This window comes from Canis lupus, chromosome 26 (assembly GCF_011100685.1).
Source record: "Canis lupus familiaris isolate Mischka breed German Shepherd chromosome 26, alternate assembly UU_Cfam_GSD_1.0, whole genome shotgun sequence".
Classification (NCBI taxonomy): Eukaryota; Metazoa; Chordata; class Mammalia; order Carnivora; family Canidae; genus Canis; species Canis lupus.
Window position 1 is genome coordinate 17,907,962 of NC_049247.1, and position 19,004 is coordinate 17,926,965.

The 19,004-nt window shown below is 47.0% G+C and overlaps 1 protein-coding gene and 1 long non-coding RNA gene across 4 annotated transcripts in view; one reads left to right on the plus strand and one right to left on the minus strand.

Moving 5' to 3' along the window:
- UBE3B (ubiquitin protein ligase E3B) overlaps positions 1–19,004 on the minus strand; it is a 54,897-nt gene that overhangs the window by 12,924 nt on the left and 22,969 nt on the right. For all 3 annotated transcript variants that reach the window (XM_038575391.1, XM_038575392.1, XM_038575393.1), the window contains 7 exons: positions 15,811–15,982; positions 14,255–14,373; positions 13,320–13,434; positions 12,560–12,659; positions 7,894–8,013; positions 1,554–1,730; positions 1,316–1,426 (listed from right to left, as the gene is read on the minus strand). In XM_038575391.1, the coding sequence (XP_038431319.1) occupies positions 1,316–1,426; positions 1,554–1,730; positions 7,894–8,013; positions 12,560–12,659; positions 13,320–13,434; positions 14,255–14,373; positions 15,811–15,982 (914 nt within the window). The remainder of the gene's footprint in view (positions 1–1,315; positions 1,427–1,553; positions 1,731–7,893; positions 8,014–12,559; positions 12,660–13,319; positions 13,435–14,254; positions 14,374–15,810; positions 15,983–19,004) is intronic.
- Positions 6,963–18,635, plus strand: LOC111092705. The gene is made up of 4 exons (XR_005379284.1): positions 6,963–8,028; positions 14,750–14,882; positions 15,363–15,506; positions 15,778–18,635. It is a non-coding gene; the product is annotated as an uncharacterized LOC111092705 (long non-coding RNA).

A 19,004-nucleotide genomic window follows, 5' to 3' on the forward strand; every position in this document is an offset into this window, starting at 1 on the left:
GAAGCCATGAAGTCAGGCTTCCTTGCTGGCCCAACTCTTCTGGGTATATCACAGCTACATGTTTAAAAGAGAAATATGGCATATGGCCAGGTAGATACTCATGGGAATTTTTTTTAAAAGTGGGAATCAATTGAGAAATGGTTTCCATTTTGCAGATGCGGAAAGCAAAGCACAGCAAAGGAGTCCAGGACCCCCAACCAGTCCAGGGCAGGAGGCAGCCTGAGAGACCCTGGGCAGGGATACAGATGGGGAACCTGACTGCACCCTGGCCAGGGTCTGAGGCCATGGTTAGAGGATGTTTATTCAGAGAGAATGAGTATGCTTGCCCCACATGGCCTCTCTCCCTGTCTCCTTCCCTCCCTCCATTTGCCCCCCAACCCCTGCCTCTGCCTGCCTTCCCCAGAGCTTGTGATAGGTGGGAGGTGAGTGCTGCTCAGGTAGTTCTGGAGCTGTGAAGATCCCAAGCTCCTGCTGCAGCTTTACTTCTTGCCTGGGAAGCAGGACCCTTAGAGCAGGGACCAAGTGCTACCAGGTGGGAGTTCCATCAGCTCGGCTTGTAGTGGACATGGACCAAGAGCTGTGTGGGCATTACCCGGAGCCTACACAAGTCCATGCCACCCTGACCGCGTGAGACTGAGGTCAGGAGGTCTGACCACAAGATACACCACAGGAGGTGTCTTACCAGTATTAGCTCACGCATTATCTAGAGCAACGTAATAATGTAGCTTTTATGATCCCTAATTTCTCTGAGGAGAACAAGTGCCTACAGAAATAAAAGCAACCTGAGTGCACAGTCACACAGCTAGCCGAGAAAGACCAGTCTCGACCAGGAGCTGGGGGCTCTGTCCTACTGTCCTATTCTGGCTCGTAGGCAACACCCTGACACCGTGGCTTGCTCTGAGGCACTCATACCAATAACAAAAGATTTAAAAACATTTCTAACAACTATTGCACCCCACAAAATGCTGTCCTCCTACAACTGGACCATGCTGGCCCGGGTTTGAAGGTGGGGTCTACTGCTTCACTAGCACTGAGGCTCTGGCCAAGTGACCTCTCTTGAAGCCTCAGTTCTGTTACACACAGGTAAATGGGACTGCAGCCAGGCCACAGGACTGGCAAGAGGATGAGATGACATACCACATGGGAAGCCCCCAGTATTTCTGTCCAGTAATCTTGGGTACTGGTCTCTCTCTTGGGCTCCATCCTAATGATAGGTCTTCTACATGGCTGGGCCTGGCCATGACAACATGCACGAAGTAACAGGGATTTCTAACACCTTGTTTTCCCTTCCAGGGTGACGCTTGAACATGCCTACCTCATATACGGCCTTTCCCAGCATCTTGCCCACAAATTCGAAGAGCTGCAGGTAGTTCTCATGAATGTAGGACGTGGGAGAGGGGTAGAGCCTCTCGTCCCCGCTGGTTGTCTGCAAGGAAGAATGGACAGAGGTGGGGAGGTTAAATGTCTTATAATGAGCAAGCCCAGCCCTTTGCTTCTCATTTGTCACTGAGAATTTGCCTGCAGTCAGCCCTACTCCTGCTCCCCGTAAATACCTTGAACAGATTGAGTGCTGGGTCGAATACCCTCTTGATGATTTCCTCCAAGAACTCCTTGAAAACACCATCCTGGTCAATGCCTGCCTCGTCCACCCCAAGGTCGTTGACGAACTTCACTCGGATCACGCCCTTCATGGCATGCTGGGAGAGCTGCCGAAGTTGCTCATAGCCGTCCTGTTGAGGGCAGAATGGCAGCCCGTTAGGAGCAGGAGGTCTTCTGCAAAACTCACAGCTGCCTCTCCAAGGCTCCAGCTCCCCTGTGAAGCCTTCCTGGCGTAATTACTAAACACGCAAGTCAGGATGTGGGGCGCAGGGATGGGCAGTTTTCACTTGCTTTTAAATGAGCCTGTTAAAAGGAGAACTCATTTTGGGGATGTGACTCCACTGCTCTGCTGCAAGGGGAGGCTTCCCTCGAGACGATGCAGAGCACTGAGACAGGGAAACCAGATAAGATGTGTTGTGACAAGCTTTTGGTCATTAGACAAAGGATAGAAGTAACTGGGACAAGACCCCACCCTCTCTGCTTTAATGCAAAGAATAGCTTATTTAGCTCATGGTAAAAATCAGACCACTGGGAGATGAAAAATAAAAGTACCCCTCATGCCTCAACTCCTGGTATCTTTCCCCAGATCACAAAAGGCCTGGGTGAGTCAGGCTAAGGAATTTAGGGTCCTAAATTCCTTAGCCTGACTAAGGAATTCCCTAAACCTGAGGGCAGTAGGGAACCACAGAAGAGTCCAGATAGGGAGAGACCTGACTGGCTCTCAGAAAGATCTTTGTTGGCAGCAGAGCAAATGGATGGCAGGGACAAGGGTGCAGGAGTGATGATGGGCTCGCACGAGGCAGGGGCAGTGGGGAGAAGCCCAGCACATACCCTGTCCCCAGCTAGCAGCCGGCAGCCAACCTTCGAGGTACACAACCATCTAGCACCTCTCCCCGTCGTCGCTCCCCCCATGCAGAACTGGAGGATGTGACTTTAAGAGTTCTTATACTCAATCATCTTGTTTAGTCTGCCTCTCGATTCTAATCTGTTGAGGTCTTCAGGCACCTGTCTCTGTTACCTAACATGTTCCTGGCATGTGGATGCTGGTAAGAAAGCTGCTCAGGTTTTTGTTTTTAAAGATTTTATTCATCTATTCATGAGAGACACAGAGAGAGAGAGAGGCAGAGACACAGGCAGAGGGAGAAGCAGGCTCCATGGAGGGAGCCCGATGTGAGACTTGATTCCGGGACTCCAGGATCACACCCTGAGCCGAAGGCAGATGCCCAACTGCTGAGCCACTCAGGCATCCCAGGTTTTTGAGGAATGACTGTAAGAAGCAGGGCTAAACAAGACAGCTGCCAGCGAGGGATCTTCTGGTCCAACAGAAAAGGCCCCATCATGGCAGGGGCAACCTAGCTCCTTAGATGCTGTCATGTAAGTTGCAAATCAACTGCAATATCCTACTAAGGCCGCCTGCAGGTCTGCCTCCTAGTCACAACTGTGGTACCGTCAGACATTCCACTAACACGAGACAGACCATCTCCAGGGCAGGCAGGTGGCTGCTTTCTCACAAAGCACACGGGGCCAGCATGGCAAAATCTGCTTTGGAGAAACTCTTGACCATCTTCTTGCTGATCACACTACCCCAGTGATGCCAAGGACTGTCCCCCAGTGGCTCCTAACTTCATTCTGGGGTTAAGCTCCCAAGTTAGTGAGCTAGTAACGATCTCTGGAAGGCAGAGGACCATGATTTTGGGCGTGTGGGCCTGAGAAGTGCTCTTTAAGCAGGTGGAAGTTTGAGAACACCGAGGAGATGGAAGAAGGGGAACACAGGAAGTCAGCATGCAGCTGCAGCAGAATGGTTAAACCATTCTACCTGCATTTACAGTAATTATCTTGGCACAGAGTCAGGGACGGGTGGAGAATTCTTAGCACCCTCTTGCTTGCCTGCAGGATTTCCTCCATTCTGCTTTGAAATGATACCTCCCTAAGCCGACTTCACATTGGTAGGGGTGCCAGGATCACACAGATTAAATGAGATGGTGTTATGTGCAGGCACTTAGCATGCAACCACACACATGGCAGGTACTTAAGGAATGTTAGCTGGAGTCGAATCTCACTTTCTATCAGCCCCACATCGGCCTTTTCTTTGAAGAGCTGTAGAAAGGAATCTGCCAGTTGCCTCCTCTGACTTAATTGTCTGTTGCGCCCTCTGGGCACAGGCATCATTATATAAGAACTTGACTGTTTGAGGAACCTCCACACAGTTTTCCAGAGTGGCTGCACCAGTTCACATTCCCACCAGCAGTGTAAGAGGGTTCCCTTTTCTCCGCATCCTCTCCAACATTTGTTGTTTCCTGCCTTGTTAATTTTCCCCATTCTCACTGGTGTGAGGTGGTATCTCATTGTAGTTTTGATTTGTATTTCCCTGATGGCAAGTGATGCAGAGCATTTTCTCATATGCATGTTGGCCACGTCTATGTCTTCCTCTGTGAGATTTCTGTTCATGTCTTTTGCCCATTTCATGATTGGATTGTTTGTTTCTTTGGTGTTGAGTTTAAGAAGTTCTTTATAGATCTTGGAAACTAGCCCTTTATCTGATATGTCATTTGCAAATATCTTCTCCCATTCTGTAGGTTGTCTTTGAGTTTTGTTGACTGTATCCTTTGCTGTGCAAAAGCTTCTTATCTTGATGAAGTCCCAATAGTTCATTTTTGCTTTTGTTTCTTTTGCCTTTGTGGATGTATCTTGCAAGAAGTTACTATGGCCGAGTTCAAAAAGGGTGTTGCCTGTGTTCTTCTCTAGGATTTTGATGGAATCTTGTCTCACATTTAGATCTTTCATCCATTTTGAGTTTAGCTTTGTGTATGGTGAAAGAGAGTGGTCTAGTTTCATTCTTCTGCATGTGGATGTCCAATTTTCCCAGCACCATTTATTGAAGAGACTGTCTTTCTTCCAATGGATAGTCTTTCCTCCTTTATCGAATATTAGTTGCCCATAAAGTTCAGGGTCCACTTCTGGATTCTCTATTCTGTTCCACTGATCTATGTGTCTGTTTTTGTGCCAGTACCACACTGTCTTGATGACCACAGCTTTGTAGTACAACCTGAAATCTGGCATTGTGATGCCCCCAGATATGGTTTTCTTTTTTAAAATTCCCCTGGCTATTCGGGGTCTTTTCTGATTCCACACAAATCTTAAAATAATTTGTTCTAACTCTCTGAAGAAAGTCCATGGTATTTTGATAGGGATTGCATTAAACGTGTATATTGCCCTGGGTAACATTGACAATATACCTGCCCTACGACCCAGCAATTGCACTGTTGGGGATTTACCCCAAAGATACAAATGCAATGAAACGCCGGGACACCTGCACCCCGATGTTTCTAGCAGCAATGGCCACTATAGCCAAACTGTGGAAGGAGCCTCGGTGTCCAACGAAAGATGAATGGATAAAGAAGATGTGGTTTATGTATACAATGGAATATTACTCAGCTATTAGAAATGACAAATACCCACCATTTGCTTCAACGTGGATGGAACTGGAGGGTATTATGCTGAGTGAAGTAAGTCAGTCGGAGAAGGACAAACATTATATGTTCTCATTCATTTGGGGAATATAAATAATAGTGAAAGGGAAAATAAGGGAAGGGAGAAGAAATGTGTGGGAAATATCAGAAAGGGAGACAGAACGTAAAGACTGCTAACTCTGGGAAATGAACTAGGGGTGGTAGAAGGGGAGGAGGGCGGGGGGTGGGAGTGAATGGGTGACGGGCACTGGGTGTTATTCTGTATGTTAGTAAATTGAACACCAATAAAAATAAAAAAAAATAAAAAAAAAAAAAAAAAAAAAAAAAAAAGAACTTGATCTGTGTCCTTCCTTGTGGAAGGTAAGTGGGAAGATGGCATTCCTCTTCCCTCCTGCATCTCAAAGAGCAGATGCAGAGGACCCTAACCTGGGGATAAGAGCTGGCTCCCACACCCAGCTCTCCCCCTGAGACCTGAGTGAACGTGACTATGAATCTTAACTTCTCTGGCCTTAGCTCCACCTCAGAGTGAGGGGACAGGGCTCGGCAGAGAGGTCTTATGGTTCCTCCCGACTCTGAGATGCTAGGGGAAGCCTTCCCGTAAGACTTCAGACTAACACGTGCATGTGAAATACTGAAGCGCCACTTTCAATAAACCCACAGAAAAGGAGACTGAATAAAAGACCAGGATAGCACATGAGTGGCTAATACCAGCTTTTGATGCCCCCTTGTGTCCAAAGCAAGCAAATACTACTGGGCTTTCCTACTCTAACAACCAAACCAGCAGATAATCAGAAACTAGGGTAAGGGAAGAGTGACCTTCTCTCTTTCCTAACGCAAAATGAACAACAGTATGTATCATGACGAGAAAACTCCAGCGGAACATAAAAAGGAAAGTGGACTTGGCCTAAAACCTGAGACAGACACCCCTCCTGTGCCACCCCTGAGAGCTGTGTTTGAGAAAACAGGCCCCTCTGGTGCATCTTCCATAAGCAATGACACTAGAAAGAGCCGGGGATTCAGTCACTCTCAGGACACACACCAGTCTCCACCACTGCAGCCTTCCTATTGGTACTGGCCATGTCTTGAGAGGGACTGAGGACAGTAAGCAACAGGGGAGCATCCAGGTCTGAGGAGGAAGGTGCAGGAGAAGGGAGTTTCCAAACACAATTGGGCTTTTTCCTCTTTGAGTCAAAGCAAAGCTTGCAGACTGGTGGCCCACGGGTAGATTCGCTGCATTATCTAACCTTCCAGATGCTTTACAAAATTCTATTCATTCACAACATAAAAGCTCTGGGGATCTGATGCAAAATTCTGCATTGTGGCCTTCTCTTAAAAAAACCCCAGAGCATAACGGAGCCTGAATCTCCTCACAGAAGTAGTCAGGTGGGACGTGCAAGGTGGTCTCTTTGATGGAGGCACATATTCCCTACCTGCCCACCCCTCTCTACTGCTTGCCAGCCCTGAGGCTGGATGTCAGGTGTTATCTGTCCACTCACAAGTGGGACTCTTTCTCTTCAGTAGTTATCTAAACTGAGGGCTGTGTTTCAAGAAGAGTAGGAGGGAGCAGTGGAAGTGAAGAATATTCCTATTGTTTAGCGTGCAAACGAGATGCTCCTACACAGATGCACTCAACCAGCTTGACCCATTCCCATGACCAGCAGGGTCCCTGTAGGCACTTAAGTTTCTTATCTCTACTTTTAAGAATGTCAAAAACATCATCTGGTTACCACATGCTGCCTCTCCCCAGGAGACCCCCATGTCAATTGCCAGTGTTCAGAGGAACTAAAAGCAGCTCTCCAGGAAGGAGAGTGAATGTCCCAAGGGGAAAAATGAAAAAGTAGGGTGGGGGTGGGGTGGGGGTGGTGTATGGAGAGAAAGGGCTGCTGCCAGTGCCATTTGCTGGTGGCTGGCTATGTGGCCATGTGTTGTCCTGGAATCCCATGATGGGCCATATGCCACAGAACGTGCTAATGAGGGGCTGTGGCTGGAGCCAGATAGAAGGTCTAAAGAGCAAGCAGGGCAACTACATCAAGCCTAGCCTCGCCTGGGAATGTGGACTTGGGGGCTCAGTCACCAATTCGACCACTGGTAGGCTCGGCACATTTGGTCAGGCTCCACACTGCACAACCCTGGGGGAGGGCACGGGACACATACACACAGTGACCTCACAGGCACGAACATTTCCTGTAACAACCTTCCAGGAGATGGTAGTGTTTTTCCAACAATATCAATGTTATTATAATTTTCTGACACACAGAGGTAAAGTGTCCTGAGGACAGGTACCTATTTCTAATTCACATGAAGCTGCCACAGAGCAGTCACCCTGGACACTGAGTTTGGCTGAGGTGGGCCACTTCATGGTTTCTTGTAAGTTCCTGTTAGGAGAACCTCTAGCTCTGTAATAAATGCACTTCCCAATATGGCTAGGTAAACTTACTACCTACACTCCAGCCTCCAGACTCACACTTGGGAGTCTGAGCAAAATGTCTACCCAGGCAAAGGGAGTTTGCACAGACATAAAAATGGCTGCATGTGGCACTTCTGTCCTCACTGCAAAGCACACAAAGTGTCTGATGTTCCAGCCCTGAGGCTCTGGTAGGGAAGAGATAGGGAAATATTGCACTATGGGTCCTCAGTGCGGAGGTCATGCTTAATCAAGCAGTTCTCTGAAGCACACGACAGGATGAACGGCCCCATTCCCACCCCAAGCCTTGATTTCAGTGCCATTAGATCAAGGAATGACAAGAGACATCTGGAAGCAACGTATCACCCACTAAAAACCCAGCACTTCATGGAGTACACCTCTTTGTGATGGGCTTCTCACCTCAAGCATCCGGGACCGTCGGATGGTAATATGAGTGACGTGGGGAGAGGCTGAGCTGGTCTCCACAAGCCCCAGTTTCTCCTTCTCCTTGGTGACCATGTTTCGGAACAGGAGAACTCTCTGAAATGAGCAAAGGTAAGACCAGAAACTGGGTCAACAACCAAAGATTCCTGAAGACACACCATACAAGATTAATGAAGTGAGTCACGTGAGAGGCAAGCAGGGAGCAGAACGGGACACTCTGATATACGCTACAGCCACTAAGTGTCTTGGAAGAATAGTAAACATTCCCCAAAACAACCTCAGGAGTTATAAACACAGCTGAGTACATGCCAAGGATGAAAGGTTCCAGAAAGAGAGGAACCCCCAGAAAGAGTAGCCAGAGACCGGTTAAGGATGGTCTCGGAGAGGGACGCCTGGCTGGCTCAGCGTTTGAGCGTCCGCCTTCGGCCCAGGGCATGATCCTGGGATCCGGGATCGAGTCCTGCACTGGGCCTGTGGGGAGCCTGTTTATCCCTCTGCCTGTGTCTCTGCCTCTCTCTGTGTGTCTCTCATGAATAAATAAATACATCTTAAAAAAAAAAAAAAAAAAGGATGGTCTCGGAGAAAATCGGTTCTTCTTCAATCAGTAGGCTACTATAAAAACCTGGCAGCAGGACCGGTTATAGAGGTTGCTTTATATAGCAGTGCCTGCTTTAAAGAAAATCAGTGTTATGAATTAAAAAACAAACATTTCAAAGATATTTTTTTTCACTGTCAGAAATTTTTAAAAAATTATCCCACAGAATAAAGGTCCCTGAACCTTTTATCTATCTCTTCTGTGTCCTCAAGTACATCATAACCACCCATCCCAAGTAACATTTCTCAATTACTATTAGAGAAGAAACCTCTCTCTCGCCATGGTCAAGATTCTGAGAGCTCCTTTACGAGAGCACAACCCTTCACTCCATCCTGGGTTTAAGAATCACTGCTATAAAAGCACTCAGATAATGTCAGCTGATGAAGAAATAAATCCAAACACCACTGTTTTGTTTTGTTTTTTAAGTGGCAATCTCCTAAGTCAAAAGCTTTGTCACATACAAACAAGGTCAGAAGGATAACAACAATGGTAATAAGAGTTAAGTATACACAGGGGAGGCTAGTGTGTTTACATTTGATCGTTTAATTGGCTATGAAGTAAATATGCTGTAGCGGGAAAAGCGACTGCCTACGGCCTCCCAAGGAGGAGGAATGTATTTGGCAGAAGGGTTTCTTCTCAGCAGAGCAGCTTGATGTGGCTGGTCTGCGAATCTAGAAACAAGGACTGAAGTGCTCTGAGTAGTATCAGAAGCTCTGGGGGTTTAAGGAGAACATGGAAGGGAAGAACAGACCAAGCAACAGTGAGGGAGGCTGTGATGGGGAGGGGGGAGTGAAGGGCACCATCGCCTAACAGGTCTGTGCAGGTGGGGCAGGGGGACCTGCAGACTTCCAATTTAACTTGTGTGGGCTGTGGGGCACAACTGCTTCTTCTGCCCTCAAATCTTTAGCATGAACATGAGGCAGAAGAGCCTTCCATAGGGGTAAATCCTGTATGGGGCAGAGACCACATACACAGAAGCAGAAGCGCAGAGGTGGGCGGCTGAGAGAACACCTGCCTCCCAAGATTCTCAGGATGAGGCCCTGATTTCCATGGGGCAAGGAGGAAGGTATGGGACAACTGTAAGCACCCTGCACGGGGCTGAGAGACCTCAGCAACTACAGCAGATATCTGGGAAAGGATCCTTGTCTCTACTTTGCAGATGAAGAAAGTGACTTACCCAAGGTCACACAGCTGGTGGACAGAGGGGTCACATTCAAACCCAGGACCCATGCACAGACCACCACACCATAGAGCCCCTGCCCTCCCCGTGGGGCACTAGGCCTTCCACACCCAAACGAGAGAGAAAGTCCTCAAGTCCCAGTTGGGAGATGTATCTCAGATAGATGTGTAAAAGCAATGTAAAACAGCACAGAGGATGAAGTGTGTGTGTGAACCAGGCAGAGTTGAGGCCTTCTTCCTAGTAAAGGAAGAATGGTGTTGTGAGTCACTCACTTGAGTGAGTCAAGAACAGGAAGAGTTCTGGCATTTATGCCATATGTGACAGACGCAGGGGAGCAGACAGGATTGCAGAGACCCTATTAGCTCCCTGTGCATTCCAGCAGGATGTGTCAGCAGGGGACACAGCCCTCATAACCCCAATACACTGAGCTTAGATGCCCTCTTGGAACTGCCAGGGCCATCACAAGATCAGAGCAGGGGTCAGGAGACGAGGAAGGGTCCTCAAGACACAGCAAAGAGCAAGTTCATTAACTATGCACAAAAAGCCTTGATGACAATCTTCAGCAAAATGCCCCAAAGAAAAACACACCAGGGATTATACCACAGCCCCCAAGTCATGCCAACTAATCTCAGAGGTTTCCAGACTTCTTGTTCGCAGCATCCCTGACGGCTCACTGGTGACTTTCACAGCACTCCTAGGTCAAAAGTAATACAGTACCATTTATGAGATGGCTAGTATCCTAAACTACTTAGTATTTATATGCTAAAGGCTTAATAGCTGTATTTTAAAAATGCACGTACATTGAAATAAAAAATAATTCAGTTTCATTTTTAAAACCCAGCTTAGCAAATAGGACATCCTCGACAGGAATGCTGACATTGTAAGCTTGAGCTAGTACTTCACAGTGTCCAACAGATTTCACTGTGCTCCTCTGAAAAACTTAAAATATCCTGTGACAACCCAGAGCCACCAAGGCATGCCAGGTGTGAACTGCAGATACCCGGAACGGAGATCCCAGGCTGCATGATACGGGAATGCTATGGTCCAGGGCTGACTTCACAAACACATGGGTCCAGGGTGCGGTGCTTGGTTTGCAGTCAGACTGCACCACCCTGGACAAGGCCCTGGAGATGAAGGCCTGGAAGCCACTTCCACACGGAGCAGTTGCAGAAGGGAAAGATGCCACCCTTGGAATACAGAAGGCCCATAAGGCAGATAAGAACTGTCTGCACATCTCAGAAGATTTAGATTCCACTTTCAGTGGTTATTCAAGGACCAAAGGGTGGAAGTTACAGAGAATTAATTTAGCTTTGGGTGAGGAAGAATGTTTCATCATCGGGCAGAGTAAAGCAATAGAATGGCTGGCTTTGCCAGGCTGCAGGTCCTCTATGTGAGGTAAGGTAAGGGATATTGTTGGAGGGGCTCCCTCCAGGGCGGGGGCATGTTTCACTAAGTCATCTCCTGAGGTCCCTTCATTTCTGAGAGGCACTGCTGTCAAGTGCAGTAAGAATTTAAACAGCCACATCCACTACTTGAAGGTGAAGAATGGCAATCCTGAGTATTAAAGTCAAGGTCACAGCAATATCAGAGAGCAATGAGGGGTGCTTATCTCTGAAAAATAAGGTTCAATTTACAAAAATGTGACTTGTGCTCTTTTCTAAAAATATCTTTTGTCAAAAAAAGGAGGAAAGGAAAGAAAGGCACACAAAGACCCGTTAGAGCCTCTTCTGAAGGAGCCCGATGTTGCTGTGGCTCCAAGCAGACATTCCTGGAGCGCCCACCACAGACATTGCCTCCTGTGAAGCAATGGGATGTGGCTGTGCCTTCCTGTGCTTCCTGACACTCTCACCACAGTACCCGATCCTTCCCAAGTCTATCATGTCCCTCAGTTGATGGTTTCCTTGCTCTGATTAGCCCTCTCCTCGCACCGGCCCTCTAAAGGACAGGTCCCTTGTCATCTTACTCCTTGTCCATGGCGATGGGTGCAGCCAGATTTGGGGGGTGTCCACACGTACAGTCTCTCTCCAGCCCTGCTGTTCAATGGCCTCGAGGGGTCACGGACACTTCACCTGTTGCCTGCTCAAAGCTGATCTTACCAGCACTTCCCAGAGCTGCTCTTGCCTCTGGCTCCTACCCTAGGAATGACTCCTGCAAGCATCCAGGAGTCTGAGCCAGAAACATGCCCACTACCTGAAATCCATCTTTCCTTCTCTTCCGAACATCTTTGTTCTTATGATTTCATTACCCTCTTTCTACGCTCATAACATCTCTGCCTCTAGCCAGTCTTCTAACCCATGGCCAGAAGGATCTCTCTAAAGCACAGCTCTGACCAGGGGCCCTTGAAGCTGCAAACACTCCAATGGCTCCAGGAAGTTCACACTCCTGGCCCTGGTACAAAAGGCCCTTCTGGCTCCAACTCCTACAAACCTTCTCAGCTTCCTGGCTCCCCTTTATATTCTCCACAGCCAGAAGTAAACATCTAGCCATCCCTGGAGCACCACGCTCTCAATCACCCCAGGCCTTTAACTACTGTTCCCTTCCTTTAACTACTGTTCCCTTCTGCCAATGGAAGCTTTTCCTGACTCCATTCCCCCTGTTCCCAGCTGGGTCAGGTCCCCTGGTCTGGGATCCCACAACATCCATCCCTATAACATGCACCTCACCTGCCAGAACTGCCCGTTCACACTGTCTTCCATCTCTCTACTTGGCTTAATACCTGCTACGGAGTGAGATCCAATCACCATTTGCATCTGTTGAGAGAGTGAGCTCATTTCTTTCTTTCCAACTGCTACAGCTAAGAGGGCAAGGCAGGTACCATGTGGTAGAAGAGAAAGATGCACAGGAGCCCAGTTCTGAGAGCAACTCACGTTTTTGTGAGGGATGACATGAGGGATGTACTGCAGGATCAGCTGGGCCCGCTTCCTGTCCTTGTCCAGTTCTTGGAAGAGCACACTAGGTTTGAGATCCCTTCAGAAGAAGAAAAGCACGGGTTTGGGTTATTAGAACAGTAAAACCATTCTCTAGTTGCAGGGGTGGCCAACTGCAGCCTGCTGCCATTTCTGTATATAAATTTCCATGGAACACAATAACTACATACTGTCTCAGGCTGCTTTCACATTACAACAGCACAGCACAGTGGGATACTTGCAAAAGATATCATCTGGTCTGCAAAGCCTAAAATATTTGCTGTCTGGCCCTTTACTGAAAGTGTCTGTCAGACCCCACTCTAGTGCCACAACCTAAGAGCTGACATGTCACTGGTAAAAAAAATCACAGACCTCTTATGTTTAGTTGTTGCAAGAGGATTTCCCCACCCCACCCTTGAAAAACCTAGCTGTAGTTTCTGTCCTGCCCATTCTGCTGAAAAAACCACCACTGAGCTATCGTAACCTGCTGCTCAGTCCAGCTAGAAGAACTTGCTTCCCATTTGCTAAATGTGACCTGGCTCTGTCACTGTTAATGAGCTCTAATCACTCTCTGTCTACACATCCTCACAAATTGCCAACTGCCTGGCGGTCTGTCCTCCCAGGAGGACAGGGGACAAAGGAGGGATGAACACCTCTTGGCTTCAGAGTGTGAGTGCAGAGCATGATGGAGGAGACCCCCTTTCCCCACCCCACTCCTCACTTTCGCAGCCAGTGGTCTTCAGGAGCAAAGCGCCGCCGGCAGTCCCGCTCATACAGCACCATCAGCCACCCGTGGACAGACTGGAATAGCTCTAACGTCTCACCCTTGGCGTTCTCTATGGGGCACACAAATAGGAGAGCCGCACACACAGAAATGGTCAGAGCTGGCAGGGAGCCAGGAGGATAGCTCCTTGTCTCTGCCTGTCACCAGGCCCCACCAACATCCTTAGTCTCCCTCACTCTGGATTTTACGCAGAACCAACAGAATTAAAAGACTCCCTGGGTATGTTCTAAGCATTGGCAGGACCTGGGTGTCTCAGACACAATCACTCCAGCTGCCTCCCAAAGCAGGTGATCCAAAAGACCTTTTTAATTTAAGGAGTTTTGTACAACTGCTTCAGGAGGTAAGCTCGGATTTGAAGTGTGCCCTGACATGTTTTCTTTTCATGGAAATCAACTCAAAGAAGTGAAAGGAGTTTCAGGGCAAAATCATCATTAATAATCCTTCACATGTATGTGTACATCCTGAAGGAAAGGCTAAGACTTCCATAACCACACTACTACCTTGAGAGGCTGTGTATATAGCAAAGAAGTACAACTTCCAATTATGTGAATAAATGTGCCCTTCCAATTAGCCATGATGAGCAATAAAGCTAAGAATTAGCTGGTGTTACAGACCGTGGCCTCCCTGTGCAGCATCAATAAATTGACGGCTGGCAGGACGCCTGGGTGTCTCAGTGGTTGAGCCTCTGCCTTTGGCTCAGGGCATGATCCTCGGGTTCTGGGATCAAGTCTCACATCAGGCTCCCCACAGGGAGCCGGTTTCTCCCTCTGCCTATGTCTCTGCCTCTCTCTGTGTCTGTCTCTCATGAGTAAATAAATAAATAAAATCTAATTAATCAATCAATTAATTGACAGCTAGCATCTTCACCTTACCTACGATTCCATCCCAGATCATCTTAAACACAAAGGAGTTCAGGAAAGAGGAGATAGTAACCAGTTCTTCCAGTTTGAATGAAATTTGTTCTTCATATACTTCAATGTCATCAAGGATCCTAAATCAGATAGAAAATCAGTCACAATTTCCCACTGAGAAAAGCAGGAAAAATAGGAGATCTATACCTCTTACGAGACAAAACAAGCTCAAGAAACAAGCTTCATCTTTCAGATAAAAATTTACAGTTAACACAATATGATGTACAGGATCTGCTTCAGGATAACCTGGAAGGGAGAGCTTGTGGGGGTGGAAGTAAAGCAGCGGTGGCTGCATCCTGACCACTATGGAAGTTGCTGGCGGGCATGTGGGGGATTCCTTGTACTATTCTCCCCACTTTCTATTTATTTGAAATTGTCCATGGTAACAATGTTAAAACTACAACTGAGAGAAGAAAAAAATAAGAAGCTGCCCTGTGTATTTTTCTTATTCATAAGGATCCGACTGTGATGCTCTTACTTCCTGCCTGAACTCATGCCTGACTATCAAGGAATCTTGACTGAGAGTGTGTCCACTGAGGAGAGCCACGGAATCTTCCTCTGCAACTACGACAGCCACTAGTGGTGCTTGGTAGGTACCTGCTTAATATTTATGTGGGAATGAACACATGCCTGAAAGAATGTGCGAGTAAATGAATCATTTAAGATACAGCTCTATATGAAAATTTCCTAAGATTGCTCCATTCGCTTTAGGGCGCAACTCGCTCTCAGGTCACCCCAAACCCAGCCATTCACTGTGTCTTCACCAATGGCCACAGACCCCCGGCTCTTGCCTCTAACTGCTCCTCAGACCCCTCTCTCCATGATTCCTACCCAGTCACCACCTATGTCTTCCTTACTCCCTCCTACCAATGTCGTCTATCCCAAACATAACTGTCTGTCCCTCTCTCTTATAATTCTTTACCAACTTTGGAAAAATGTGGAATTAAAAAAAATATCAAAACTACAACTAGACACATAAGCTTAAAAAACAAAAGAACTGAATGGGACTCACATTTGCTAATTCCCCATTCCCTTTTTTCTGCATTACCTCCTTCAATCCTTACCACAGGGCCAAGAGGTGTGTGCTACTGTGATTCCCATCTACAGATGAGAAAAGAGAGGTTTAGAGAGGCAAGGCCTCCCTGTCCAGGGTGCCTCAGGAAGTGGCCAACCCAGGATTTGCCTCCCACTCCTCAGCTCTGGATTCTTCCGGGTAACTATCTAACCCAGTGAGTAAATGGTGGAGGTGGGATTTGAACCCAGCTCTGGGAGACCCCAAAGCCCACACTCAAGGGTACTGACCCAGCTTCCCAGAAGAATGGGAACTAAGAATAGCCGAGCCCTGACTACACGCCACCCACCTTGTACTGTAAATGTTTTCTGATTTTCCTAATGACCCTGCCACACCAGTCTGAACAGTGGTGGTAATCACATCAGCAATGGCTTCCTTATGGACACTGTGACTTGGCTTCTCCATATTCTAGGAAAGGAATGGAGCCCCACAGCAGTCAACCTACGTGATGAGGTGCCGGGAGCAGTCACAGAACAGCATCAGCATGGCCAAGAGCTGCTTGGACTCTTCAGTGTCATTGTTGAGGCATTCCAAGAAGAGCTTTAACCCTCCATGGGGCCCGAGCTCACAGATAAACGCCCACAGTTTGGGGAGCAGGTCATCAAGGTAAGTGAGACCTGGAAAAGGATAGAGAAACCCAAGCTTCAGGTGGGGATTCCATCTGGTCCACGGTTTCTCCTACCCACTGGGGGGAACAAAATGCTTATACTTCTTTGTGGACATTTAATGTGTATGAAAAGAAGGTGCAATCACTAAGAAAATCATTATGACCCCAAGAGTAATGATCACAGTAACTGCTAACATTTCATGAATGCTTTCTATGTTTCAGATGTCGATCTAAGTACTCTGCACGTGTTATTTCCCATCTTGTGAAACCTAATGTTACCTCCATTTTATAAGAGGAAAAAAATTAAAGTAATTAGCCTCAAATCACCCACCAATAAGTATCAGAGCTAAGAAGAGAACCCACGTCTGTTTGACTCACTGTTTATATTTTAAATCAGGGATCAACAAATTTTTCCTGGAAAGAGATAGAGCCTAAGTATTTTTAGGCTGTGTGGGCCTGGCCCAGAAGGACCCTGTCACACTATTGTAGTACAAAAGCAGCCATAGACTACATGTATATGAGTGGATGGCACTGTATTCCAATAAAAACTTTATTTACAAAACCAAATGGTGGGCTGCATTTGGCTCACAGGTTGTAGTTCGATGATCCCTGCTTTCAACCACCTTTCAGGCTCACCTACATTTGGCAAAGCTTTCCTCTCCTCTACTTCTACTATTCTATCTCTGCTAAAAATGGGAAAGCAATGAATGATTGTAGCAGAGATCCTGTGAAGTGTCACACAAACATTTAAACTTGGATGAAGCAGAAGACATTTTAGGTCTGCTTTCTGATGGCCACAAGGCCTCAGACACATAAGCTACATCACTGCTACATTTTAAGTCTATTAATACAGCTATTGATTCAGAGAACCTGGCTCTGAAGTTCCATGTGTCTCTGAACATACAGCAAGGTGTGTGCCTCAAATTATTCTTCATATTTCACTTTATATTTGAGTCCTTATAATACCTCTCATTTTACAGGGCACTTTAAATTACTTAATTTGAACAAAGAACTGCTTGCGGAAGATAGATTTGCCTGGAGCAGGGGCAGAATGACAGACTCAATCAATACTGCTAGAAATGCTTAGACTAGAGTGGCCCGAAGGGACTGTAGAAGAGGCAAAGAAACAGAGGCCCACTTAGTTATTATCCCTAAAGGTTTGAGCTCACATTTTCAAGGTAGCAGAATGTGGTTAGAGAATGCAGAAACCAAAAAAGGAAAGAAGAATGTGTAACTTTCACAATTTAAAAATAGCTTACAAGAGAAACAGAGTGAGTAGTTAAACTGTGGAGACCACAAATATACTCCCACAGGACAATCAGGAAGAGCAACTACTCTCATGTTATGTGAATAGTCCTCATGGTGTGGACAAAAATACCCATTTCCAGCCTCAGACACGGATTCAACCAGGGCTGCCTCTGGAGCAACTTGGAGAGAAATGAAGATGCGGCGCTCTGGAGAGCTATGCCAGAGGGCAGCACGGGGCTCTGGGCCACCCAGTGCACGTGAGGAGCATGAGCAAAGAAGCATATTATCTTCTACTATCTACTTTGCATGTAGCTCAACAGACAGAACATTCAACAAACACTTCAGGCTAGTTTATCTCATTCTTCAAAGGAACTATTTTCAAGTTAGCCAAGAAAACTTCTTTCTGGGTTCTCTCACTGAGACAAGCAGGGGATGCCTGAATTTGTGGTCTCTTTAAAAAGCTTTAGCACCGACACAGGACCTCAAAATCGTGTCACTTACAATGCTTCTCAAACCTTCACACTGGGTGCTGGGGTGCCAGGCTTGATCCAGGTCCCTCTTCATCCTCTTTTGAGCTTTCCTAATGGAGCCTACCCTGGGCCTAAGGCTTTACATAACACTCCTCTCCTTGTTTCCCCACAGTATACTCATGTGCCTGCTTGGTACCTCACACTTGTCACACCCCAAATAGAACTCTTCATTCCCCACAAGCCCCATCCCTCGCTGGTTGTCCCCAGCTCAGCAAATGATACCACCATCCACATAGGCTGCTTGGGCCAACAGTCTGGCCTCACCTTTGAAGCCTTTGGCCTTCACTCTTCCAAATCCAATGTATCTATTAGACCTGTAGACATGACCTCTAAAACCTATCCAAAGGCCCCTGCCTCCAACCCTGTTGTCACACCAGTCCCATGCTGTTCAATCAGGGACCATGCTGCCCCCTAGGCAGCATCTGGCAGTGCCTGGAGACATGAAGGGTTGGCATAGCTGGAGAGGAAGAAGTACTACTGGTATCTATGGGAAGGGGCCAGGGGCTGCTAAACATCCTACAACAGACAAGACGGCTTCCACAAAAGGAACTATAGGGCCTGAGATGTTAGCAGTGCTGAGGCTGGGGAAGCCCGCTCCAGTCCAAGCCCATACTGTCTCATTTCCTCTGCGGTCACAGCACCCATTAGGACAGTAAATACTTTTCTCCCTTGCCTACTGCTTGTCTCCTCACTCTTAGAATCCTCTTAGGAAAGGGACCCTTGGCTATCTTAGTCACCTTTTCACCCTCAGTGCCTGGCACACAGATGTTCTACTAATGCCTGAAGATGAATAAAGTAAGTGTGAAAGAGAGAAAGAAGCAATGGTAATTCAGGATAAAAAAAAAATGTAAACGTGATGTGACAGGCACTCGGTGTCATAGTATATGTTGGCAAATTGAATTAAAATTTTAAAAAAATGTAAAATGAAACAGAAAAGTTCTTGACCCCTTACGTAGTCAATAGTTTCATGGCTTATAGACTTTCAGTCCTCATAATACTAATTCATATGAACAAGTACTGCATGGCAGTAGAAAGCCCCCAGTGCCCAAACTGTGTTCATGGGGGAATGGGGGAAGGGGACACATGGACACGATTTTCTTCCTTGCTTGGCTAAGAAGGAAAACATCAGGCATATCCACGTGATGAGATACTATGCAGCCAATAAAAATGAAATTTTGGAAGAACTGTTGACAGTGATAAAATGCTTCTAAAGTGATGAATGGAGGTGTCTGGGTGGCTTCAGTCGGTTAAGTG